We start from the raw sequence: 11,083 nt of genomic DNA, 5'->3' as shown, positions 1-11,083 counted from the left end.
CGCCCCCGCTCACAGCTCTGCCCCCCTCATAAACCCGCTCTGCCCCCCTCATAAACCCGCTCCGCCACACCCAAGATGGCCCCCGGGGGCGGCCGCAGCGGCGCGGTGGGCGCTGGGCGGGGAGTCTACGGGCCATCGCCTCACGTGAGAGCTAAAAAGGGAAGAACCGGGAAGGCGCCGGGCATTGAAGAAGGTGGGTTCCCGCCCGCTCCCCGGTACCGCCGCCTCGGCAGCGGTGCATCCCAAAGCACCGGGTGCCGCGCTCCGCCGGGGCTCCTGAGGGGAGGGCGGCAGGACTACAAGTCCCTGCATGCATCGCGGCGCGCCGCCAGTGGCGGGGGCCTGACGGGGGCGCGGGGGCTGCCGAGATTTGTAGTCCCGCCCGTTGGGGTGGGGCGGGTCCGTCACGGGAGCAGCGCGGAGGTAAAGCTGTGCCCGGGGAGACCGGGCAGGCACAGGGGCGAGGAGATCGGTGCCCTCCGAGGGGTGCTGAGGGTCCCTCGACCGGGCTGGGGGTGCTGCGGAGGGAGCTGTTTGCCGCGGCTGCCAGTGGAGGGGATGGGCTGTTAACCGTGTGGGTGCTGAGCAAAGCTTCTCCCCGCTTTTTCTGCAGCTTTTCCACCATGAGGACGCGATACCTGCTCCCCGCCCTGCTGAGCCTCTCGCTGGCGCTGATGCGGCCTGGCGGTGAGTTTTTGGTCAGCCCAGCTTGGGCCCATAGGGCTCCAGACCAGTAAGGGATGGAGAAGAGCAGCTCTCCTGTTATCCCACTACATCTCTCCGGGGATCCTGTGCCACGCTTCCCATCAGCTCTTCTCTCACACGTTACCTTGGCTTCTTGAGCTCCTACGCTGTACTGAGGCACTGATTGTGCACCTCACGCTCCAAAATCACTTCTGCAGATTAAGTACTGCCTGCGGTGCAGTAGGTGATAAACTGGGGAGCTCCTCTGCACTTAACTTGTTAAGAACACTGTGTAATATGTGGCAACAGAAAAAAAAGTGTCCAGGCCAACCTGTGCAACCTGTTTATCTCTCAATTTCTGTAAATGTACATTCTCTTGGACATCTGGGTACCAGGTTTGCATTTGTGGCCCAAGAAAAAATTTTGTATTACATTTTGGGCATTTATGACTCTTAAATCATTAGGATCACATCAAGAAACAGGGTGGGTTTGCAGTACCCTATAACCTTCCCTTGGCATGAACTTTTGTTGCACTTCAAGCATTTAAATTACTTCCTTGCAACATGTTCAAGTGACAGTTATTTACTTCTCCTTTTAAGTTGTTTGAATGCCCTGAAATAAGCTGTAATCCTCCTTTGCTTTTTATCACGTGTACTTATCTGATTGATCTGATGCTGCGGGGACCAGTGAGTAAAATGTCTATGGCACAAGAATGAAGTAGGTTGTTCTTCTGAAGGATCTGTTCATAGTAATTGAGATTTGTGTGGGTGGATTTTTTCCCCCCAGATGGAGTCACTGTGTTGTCTGTCCCTGAAGTGGTTTCTTTAGAAAGTGGAAGTTCAACAAACGTCACTGTCTCTCTGAGGTAAAATCATGATTACAGCTTTACTTTCCCTTTGGAACACGGGCTACGCTCCATAAGGGAATTTACAGTTCCTCCCTTTCTGAAAATTGATGCTTAAGAGAAACTTGCATTTCCTAGAAGGATCATGTCCTCGACAAATGCTCAGTGCAGTTCTTTAGGAAAGCTGTGCAGGACTGTGTCACTTGGAAAGATTTTATTTGTTTTGTTTTGTCTTTCTATTGTAATTTCTGTCCTTCATCACCCCAAGTACATGTGCCTTGTTTCTGCCCTGTTTCAGCAAAGGGTAGCGAGCACAAGGATAGGGTAGGATCCTTTGGTGACTTTGCCACTTTTGTGGAGAAGAGGGAGGTACAATGTGGCCATACAACCATCCCGTGCCATCACTGCATCAGACAAAAGAACCAGTGCAATGCTCACACCCTTTGGTGCTGGTTCCTCTGAGTATGGGGCAGCTTCTGTTGTGTGTGGGCTACTCATTGCTGAGAGGATTGAGCAGATGCTCTCCTGCAGCCCTGAAGCAACCTCTGAACTCAGGCCCCAGCCTCACTTGTTTTTTCTGCCTTCTCAGGGCTCCACTGAACGAGACACTGGTGATAACTCTTAATATTACATACTCCTCAAAGCACAGCACCATTGTTGAACTGCCTGATGAGGTAAGTGACAGAACAGACTTGTGACCTTATGCAAAGAGCTCCTGCTATTATGGTGCAACTCCTCTTTCTTCCCTGTGCTCTGCCTTGCAGGTACAGTTCCCTGCAGGTCACACTAAAGCAGACTTCCAAGTGAAAGCAGATGATGTGGGACAAGTAACAGTTTACCTTTATGCCAATAATTCCAACTCAACTGGGTGAGAAACTGATTTTTAGTTCCACTTACTACCCTGTAGCTTCCTAAACTTTGGAATAACTATTCCCTCCTCAGAGTTAAATGAGACATGGGTAGGATGCAGTTAAGATGTGCTAACCCTGCAGCAAATCCCCAGGTATTGAGGTAAATAGAGGGCACAGAAACAGAATGGTATCTTAGATTTAATTATAAGATGACTGAGTTCTCATGGCTCCTTAGTCTGGTTTTAATAGTGCCTCCCAAAAGTATGAAAACTGCATGTCAGCTTTTCTGGTCTGGGAAGCATTTGGCTGTCAGTGTCTAGTGGGATACTGTTCTTAGTGTGCAGGATTTGTTCTGGAGTTCCTGGGGTGCATCAGTTAGGGGAGCCCTCTTCTCACAGATGCCAGTTGTCCCTCCTAGGAAAAGCCTAGCAAGATGGAGAAAGCTGGATTGTGTTTGCTGGTGGCCCAGATGTTACTGAGCAACAGGATACTCCTGTTTCACTTCCTCGTTTTGCTTCTCCTTTTGAGACTGGAGGCAAAGGCAGAGGTGAGCACGTGGAACGCTCACAGGGCAGCACAGTCATGAGGCGTGAGAAGTGCAGCTATGCTCTTACCTAACAGAGACTGTGCTGAGTGGAAGCCATAGGCACAAGATGATCTTTGGGAACATTCCCATGGTAAAAGGATGGAAAGGAAAGACTCAGGTGTGGGAGGTGTCCCAAACATAACAAGGTCACAAATGAAAAGGGGAGCAACTCAGCTGAACCCAACCAAATCTCTATTGTCTTGTCTCAACACCTGGGTTCTATTTCCTCTCTCAGCAGAACAAGATAAAATCTCCTGAAGAAAGCATGAATTAACTGATTCTTTTTGTATTAACCATCAGGCCTAGGATTCAATTTCAAGTGATTCACAGCATCATAGTGAGATATGCTGATGAGGTGATTGGCTGGATCTATTTCCTTGCTTGGTCCATCTCCTTCTATCCTCAACTCTTTGAGAACTGGCGACGGAAAAGGTAAAGAGATGTGTTTGCAAGTCACTAAAGCACTTCTGCAAGTCATGTTCAGTTACATCCATCTTGGTTATTGGGAATTATCCATGGAAAGATGGTGAAAAAGGCGACGTAGGGTCTGAGTAGTTGCAGCCCCAGTGGGCTTTTATACATGCAGGTTAGAGGGAACCTGATCCTAAGATTTGGCATCCAATATGAATTTGTGATAGAAGAGACTTCCCCATTCCCTTTGGTGTCGTGTTGTAAATCATCTGGCTGAGCCAGCTGTGATGATCACTTTCAAAGATTATCAGCCTTGAGAGCTGTTTCTCAGACACCTCCTTGTAGTGTCATCCTTAGGCCAGCTCCCCTTGAACTAAGTGACTCGAAGTAGGAACATTATCATATATGAAAATGAAATCATTTGATCTGGCAATGATGCACTCATGCTTTAGGGATTCAGGCTGGAAGGGCTTCAGCAGACAGGCTGAGCTCATGGAGGGGTGCAGTTAAACAGCAGAGACACAAACTGCTCCATGAGAGCTCTGTTATTTCACCCAGCTTCCTGATGAACTCACAGCATTGTGTTGTCATAATGCCTGAAGCTTTGCCTATAAATCAGCACTTTCCAGGGTCAATTTGTCCCTGGAACTGCCTGTAACTCTCTAATGCATGGTTCTCTTTTTTTTTTCCCTTCTCTAGTGTGGTTGGGCTAAGCTTTGACTTTATAGCATTAAACCTTACTGGCTTTATAGCATACAGTGTATTTAATGTTGGGCTCTTCTGGATTCCCTTGATTAAGGTGAGCATGATTCTCTCTGAACACGTGCTGGAGGATGGGTATGTGCAGAAGGGAGTTAAGACACGTGGCTGGTTTTGCTTTCTCATACCTTTAGGAGGAATTCCTGGTCAGTTATCCCAGCGGGGTGAACCCTGTGGCCATCAATGATGTTTTCTTCAGTCTCCACGCAGTAGCCCTGACTCTCCTCATCATCATTCAGTGCTGCATCTACGAGGTGGGTCTGGGTGCTGGGCTCACCTGTGGGCTCTGCCAGAGCTCCCTCTGCTGGGCACCTCTCCGCTCCTTTTAGGCTCCAAAATCCCAAATTCCCTGCACTTCCACCGGCCTTTCCAGGAGCCAGGCTTCACAGCCCAGCTGCCTTCATCTTTCCTGAGCTAGTAGCACCTCCACTAACCTTACCTACTTCACCCTCATGGATGTTCTGAGCTTATAAGTAAACTCCTTAGGGACTCAAAATAACTGAGGCAAACAGCCAAGTTCATAAAATTCCCAAACAGATCTCTAGCCAGCACATAGATTACAGCTCTTCACAGCACAAATGCTTTGCTGTTTCCTTGCTACTTGGAGCATTCTTCAAGCTAGGATAGGACTTTAGATACTCCCTGCAATTCAAACACAGGTTTATTTTTCAACTTCTCTCCTAAAACAGCTGTAAATGCCCTTTCATAATTCACACCTTTTCAAGTGAGATTGATTGTTACAGTCAAGTGGTTCTTATTTAATTTTCATTGCAAAAGCCTCTTATCTGAACAGGCCAATTTTATCTAGATGGTAACTGTTTCTCTCTTGGGCTTCTTCCTTTGGTCATGCTAAACCCAAAACTGTAACAGCCCATCTGTCGTAATTGCCAGGTACCACAGACTTTTCTAGTGAAGAATTAGAAAGCAACCATAAATCTTTTATCATAATGGCATTATAAGCCTTTTGCAGGAACTCTTGATCTCATCAGATTGAATTTTGGAGATTTGTTACAGATGATGTATCATAAATACTCAAGAATACTGTTCCCCCTTGTTCAGGGACAGCAGTGTTCTAAATGATTGATATGAATATTGCTCATCAGCTCTTGCAAACCTCCAGGTGATTGCTGTAGCACTTAAAGTTCTCCTGTGGTACCAGCCTGACTGGTAAAACAGGTTTGGACTGTAATGTTGCAGAGTCCTGAGCAAACTGTATCTTTGTGTCTGGGGATATATGACCAGGCCAAAAACATATCTGTGTTTCTGTTCTAGAGAGCAGATCAGAAAGTATCCAAAGTTGTTGTTGGACTCCTGGCACTTGCATGGATCTTCACCTTCACAACGCTGTTCCTGGCTGCAGCTGAGGAGATGACATGGTTGCAGTTCTTGTTCTGCTTCTCCTACATTAAGTTAGCAGTCACACTGATAAAATACTTCCCACAGGTAAATCTGAACTATTCTGCTTAGATTCCATATCCCTGCCACCCTAAGCCTGCAGTGTGTGCTCTTGAAAGTCTGAAAAGACTAAACCACCAATGATTATTTATTAATAGTGGTGAAACCAATAGAATTATACTGAAAGCTGCTTACAAGTTAATCCCAAATGCCTGTGCATGACACTCTGACTGACTTCTTGTCACACTCCCAGGCCTACATGAATTTCCGTCGGAAGAGTACTGAGGGATGGAGTATTGGAAATGTATTACTGGACTTCACTGGTGGAAGTTTCAGCCTTCTCCAGATGTTTTTGCAGTCATACAACAACGGTAAGCCTGGAACTGAGGTGCTGGAGCCTTTCTTAATGGGGTGGGAGGTCCCACTAGAAAGCAGATATAAACCCAGTAAGTTATCTTGGAAAAATGATGTTTGTGCTGTGTTGTGGGGAGCTGTTCTTACAGAAAGGACAAAGAATCAGTTCATATTCCCTCAAGGTATAAAATGAAGTAGCTATCCTGAAGAAACCACAGGAACAGTTATTAATTAGCTTTGCATAAGGTGTGCACTGCAGTCAGTCTTAGGTGTGTCTGAGCAGTCCAGGTAATAGACATGAACTTCTCTAAAGTGTCTTGAGACAAGACTACACTTGAGGAGTCAACTCTAATTTTGTGTTTGACAGATGAGTGGAAGTTAATCTTTGGAGATCCAACCAAGTTTGGCCTGGGTGTCTTCTCCATCGTGTTTGATATTGTTTTCATGGTGCAGCACTACTGCCTGTACAGGAGACGAGGGTATGAACCTTGTGAATAACAAACAGCACTCGTGGAGACTAAAACTATAAACTGAACTTGTCCCTACCCTGTCTGAGGGCTTTCAAGATTCTTGCTGCCAGTTGAAATACTGATTCTGATCTCTGTCTATGACTTGATCCTCTCTGGGATGGAACACAAACTGTTGCCTTGCCATGCACTGACTGCCAGATGCCTTAAGGACAGCAAGCTCTCAACTGCACATGGGAAACTCGTGCCTGTTGAAGCTGCACACACAGCTCAGTGGGAGCTGTCCAAGCAACACGTGGCTCTTTTTTTCATCAACCACAGGGAAGACAAAGACCAGAGTGATGTCTTTCTGATTGGAGGTGATGCACAAAGAGCAGAGTTCTGTCTTCCAAAAATCTAAGGTCATGTTTAAGCACCCACTTGATATCTTTAAGTAATGACTGAAGACTGTCTGTGGATCCGAGTGCTGCTGCTGACCTTTCCCAGACAGCTCACAGTACACCACCACTCAGGCTGGCCACAGTGGAGCACCACAATAATGAAGTTGGTAACAAATGCACAAATATTACAATTTGAACTTTTTATTAAAAAAAATCCTAACAAACTGTATTCTTGATTCACTGAAAGCTCTTTCAAAGGTGCTAAGACAGGTAATTAGAAGGGAATCTATGCACAAATACTTGAATGCTTAAAACCTAATGTGTCTTTCTAGGTGTCATCCTAAGGAAAACTAGAGCCCAGGTGAGGTTTGACAGTTCCCCACCAGTGAAACCAGATCTTACTGACCTCAGTAATTCCACAATCTACTCTGAGCCAAAAAAAAGTCTCAGCACCCAAGTGATGTGGCACTCTTAAATGTAAGAAGAAACAGCTCAGGAAAACCAACTTTCTTTTATTGTGTGTAAAATCAAGTGAAAAAGCAGTACAAATAGCAGTGTATCTTTATAATAACAAAAATAACTTCAACATGAAAGACTTAAAATTTACCACTGAATTCTTAAGTTACAAAATTCCAAAGCATGATTGTAGTAATTCTAGAGATATAAAATCGGTAAGTAGGCATCTGCTGGTGTGCACAGAACAGTCTGAGATGCATCAATCACAACGTACATGGCACAGCAGTAATGTACTGAATAAGTTAGATACCACCTCCTCGTGCTCTATTTACAACAGCTTACCTCAAGGCTGCTTAAGGAAAGTATAGATATGTATAGATCAACTGAAGAGGATTAAAAACTCCAGTTTTTGGATAACTGTAAAGCTAACAGGCTAACAAACCACAGGATGCTAGATCATGGACTTAGTGTTGCAGCAAGAATCTTCACTCCTGTGGCATGTTTATTTAAACCACTTAGTATCCTACTAGAAGTTTAAATTTGGTCAAGAGGCACTTCTGCAAGTTACTGGCATATTCATCTCTTCCATCCAATAAATCACTGATTTAAACAAAGTCTTCTAAAAGACAAACTAAAATTCCTCCCATTTCACGTCTGATAGAAGTGGAATGAAGAACTGAAAATTCTAGAGCTATGAGCAGCATTGCTGTAAGTTCAGGAATATTGTTTTGTTTCCTGCTCCATATTCCTTTAAATTAAACTCAATTCAACTGATGGTACAAATGGGAACAAGGAGAATTCAGGTTTTACTCTGCCAGTGAGGTTGAACTGTAGTGACCATGAAGGCTTTCATATAACACTTGTATGACTCAGTTGTTTCTTGCCTGAAGAGGCTGCTTTGTCCAGGGAGCCTTTGCAGGAAACTGTAATGCCCCAAACCCTTCAGCCACTCTATCTTGCACACAGTGTGGGATTAGTACAGTGCTCCTCCCCACAGCACTGTGCAACTCTGAACTCTGGCATTTGAATTTGATAGCGGGGGTGAACAGGACAGCTCACTTCTAAAAGCTTAGGCACAGCAAACCCTCTGATCTCCCATAGCAGAACCCACATTTCCCCCTAAAATAGGAGGCCTTTATACTACAGAAGAATCCTGTCCAAGTTAAGGCTTTTCCAGTTGCTCTTAGATAACTTGAGTCTGTCCTGTCCTGAAAGCCATAACTACAGAAGTCTTGCCATGTACCTGCAGGGCAGCCTTCAGAGAAGCACTCTGCTGAGGGGAGTATTGTTTTACTACTGCCAGTTACACCAGAAGAAGTTAAAACAAAAAAAAGTAGTGTTTACCACAGGTAGGAACATGCACTCCTTCCAGAAAACCTGTTCCAGTCTAGTATTTGCTTCTTTCTTTGAGACCAGTCTATACATCTCCCTCCCCACCCCTTCCCCAGCTGGATGATGGATTAGGACATCATGGATTGCTGCACAGCCTTCTGCAGGGACTGCCTGGTCACCAGCAGCCGTACCACCTCCTCATTCCTTTTGGTCAGCCTCTTCCTGGCCTGGTCATGGGTTACCATTGTCATATCCCAACCATTCACCTGGGAAAAAAACCCACAAAATGAGGCAGGTGCAGGGACTCAGAGGTGTCCTGTAACTGTTCTATCAGAACCACGTAGTGGATATGCTTATGCTACAGCTCAGTTTATTTATAAACTCCACAAAGTGTCCTGGGAAGTTCCCAGAAGATTATTTTCCCCAGCAGATGCTTCTCTGCAGTGTGCAGCTGGTACTACATCAGTACTGTCTTATCTTGGTGCTTACCTGCATGATCTTATCTCCAATCTGGAGTCCTGCAACTTCTGCTGGGCCTCCCTCTGTCACCCTTGTTACATAGATGCCCTGGAAAAAATTAACTGTTCATTTACTAAATATGAGACGATTCAGTACTCAAGGGTCATTTGTCTGACAGTACAATAAAACCTTGTAGTGTATTATGAGATTTTAGTTAAAAACAGGCTGGTGCAATTTTGGAAAATAGAAAAGATGGAGAAGTCACTTGAATAACCTCAGCCTGCAAGTGATAATGGAGCAACAGAGTAGCTGTGGTAGAGTGCAGAGGGCAGATGATGATTTGGGTATCTCAGCCTTTAGGAGAGGGAGGGAGTTGCTACAGAAAAAAAGAGTATCTGACCTTGTCAGTCTTGTCTTCAGAGAAAGGATTCTGAGTAGGGTCCTGATCAATGCCACCCCCAATGCTGAATCCCAGAATCAAATTGTCACCTTGCCGAAGCTTATGTATTTCAATTCTTTGCTGAAAAGAGAAAGAGATCAAATAGCTGAGTATTCTGACAACTGGAGGAAATTTCAAGTGCATTTCAGACACAGATACTTCAGATCCAGTTAGATTGTCTTTCACAGAGATCCCCTGCCACAGCCCAGCACCTCAATTACTCAGAGCTTTCCTGCCTGCCCGGGAATAGAAGGGAACAACACTAAAACCAGAGCAGGTCTCTTTAAACATGACTCATGCCTTGATAACCAGCAGTAACTCATGACCAGCCTCATCTTGCTCATTATCCACATGCCTTATGTTCCTGCTAGTCCTATCAGCAGAAATAACAACCTATTATTAGGATGGTTCTTTTTCAGGATAACTTATCCACACACTTTTGTAACCCGGGGCAGGTTCCTCACTGCCCGATGCACAGAGGCATCTGACAAGCTTTGTGCATTATGTCAGCATTGTAGAAATGCCAGCTGGTGCAATTCCTGAGCCAGGGTGAAAAGCCACAGTCTTAACTGACACAATAACCTCTCAAAAGGTGCTTCAACCCCATCTAATGGAAGATGTTCCTGTTCATTGCAGGGGGTTGGATTAGATGACCTTCACAGGTCCCTTCCAACCCAAACCATTCTGTGATTCTCCTCTCACACCCCTGTCACACAGACCCTGAACTTCCCCACTAAATTCCAAACTCGCTGGGCACAGCAGCACAGCATCCATGTCCTCAGGGTTGTCAGCTGGGGCCGCACACCCAAGCACAACCCCATTTACCATTCCAACCACGGGAAAGCACTGGCTCTCTCACTTGCACTGCGTGTTGATTAAAGTCATTATCTCACTTATAAGCTCTGCTTCCTAAACCCCACCCAGACAAGCAGGTGCTTATCCTGCCCCTGCCCTCGCAAAGAGGGCACCGCACCGAGCGCTGGGCTGGGCTGCCGCAAGGTCCCGGTACCGGCAGAACGCGCTTCTCGGCGGGGCTCGCTCCCTCTTCCCTCAAGCAACGCCAGGCAGCCCTGGCCAGGGCTCGGTCCCTCCGCCCGGAGGAGCTTCCCCTCGGTTCTCCCAGCCGGTATTGCGGACGGAGAATCTGACAGCCCCCGCGGCGGGGAGCGGCCGCCGGGGCGGCAACCGGGGCGGCAACCGGGGCCGGCGGCGCTGCGGAGAGCGGCCGCGCCCTTCGCCCGCGGACCGGGGCTGCCCGGGGACTTCCGTCCCCTGACAGCCCGCAGGGCGCTGCCGGGCGGCACCGGCACCGGCACCGCTGCCCCCGTCCCAGTCCCAGTCCCGCACCCTTCGCCCGCTCCTTCCACGCACCCGCGGACCGGAGCTGCCCTGGGACGACAACTCCGCCCGCTGCCAGCGCGCAGGGCGCTCCCGGGCAACACCGGCATCCCCCTCTCCATCCCCGCCAGCAGCCCCCAGCACGGTATCCCCCGAACAGCGGTGACCGGCTGCCCCGGTACGAACGCCATGTCCAGCCCTCCCGTCCGCCCTCACCACGACGGCGGTGACCGGCTGCCCCGGTACGAACGCCATGTCCGCCCCTCCCGTCCCCCCTCACCACGACGGCGGTGACCGGCTGCCCCGGTACGAACGCCATGTCCGCCCC

At 47.5% G+C, this 11,083-nt stretch overlaps 2 protein-coding genes across 7 annotated transcripts; one reads left to right on the top strand and one right to left on the bottom strand.

The window, feature by feature from the left end:
• Window positions 1-50: 50 nt before the first annotated feature.
• Window positions 51-6,960, top strand: CTNS (cystinosin, lysosomal cystine transporter). Of its 6 annotated transcripts, none has more exons than XM_042026307.1 (11): window positions 108-193; window positions 614-687; window positions 1,471-1,549; window positions 2,118-2,202; window positions 2,293-2,396; window positions 3,266-3,397; window positions 4,076-4,175; window positions 4,270-4,389; window positions 5,408-5,578; window positions 5,784-5,901; window positions 6,252-6,960. In XM_042026307.1, exons 2-11 carry the CDS (start codon window positions 624-626, stop codon window positions 6,380-6,382), a joined length of 1,104 nt encoding a protein of 367 aa, XP_041882241.1. In that variant the 5' UTR covers window positions 108-193; window positions 614-623; the 3' UTR covers window positions 6,383-6,960. The 6 variants fall into 6 exon arrangements, with proteins under 6 accessions (XP_041882238.1, XP_041882239.1, XP_041882241.1 ...); XM_042026306.1 differs by lacking the exon at window positions 108-193 and adding an exon at window positions 335-423; XM_042026308.1 differs by lacking the exon at window positions 108-193 and adding an exon at window positions 406-460.
• Window positions 6,961-7,223: 263 nt separating this feature from the next.
• Window positions 7,224-11,060, bottom strand: TAX1BP3 (Tax1 binding protein 3). Its single transcript, XM_042026313.1, has 4 exons — window positions 10,972-11,060; window positions 9,379-9,498; window positions 9,009-9,086; window positions 7,224-8,785 (listed from the first exon to the last, which is right to left on the bottom strand). The coding sequence occupies exons 1-4, from the start codon at window positions 11,008-11,010 to the stop codon at window positions 8,648-8,650; spliced, it is 375 nt and encodes a 124-aa protein (XP_041882247.1). The 5' UTR covers window positions 11,011-11,060; the 3' UTR covers window positions 7,224-8,647.
• Between the last annotated feature and the right edge of the window lie 23 nt (window positions 11,061-11,083).

This window comes from Corvus kubaryi, unplaced genomic scaffold (genome assembly GCF_017639235.1).
Source record: "Corvus kubaryi isolate FWS band 111438036 unplaced genomic scaffold, C.kubaryi_AGA036_p1.0 37284, whole genome shotgun sequence".
Classification (NCBI taxonomy): Eukaryota; Metazoa; Chordata; class Aves; order Passeriformes; family Corvidae; genus Corvus; species Corvus kubaryi.
Note: the sequence above shows the minus strand (reverse complement) of the source record. Positions and strands in the feature narration are given on the sequence as shown.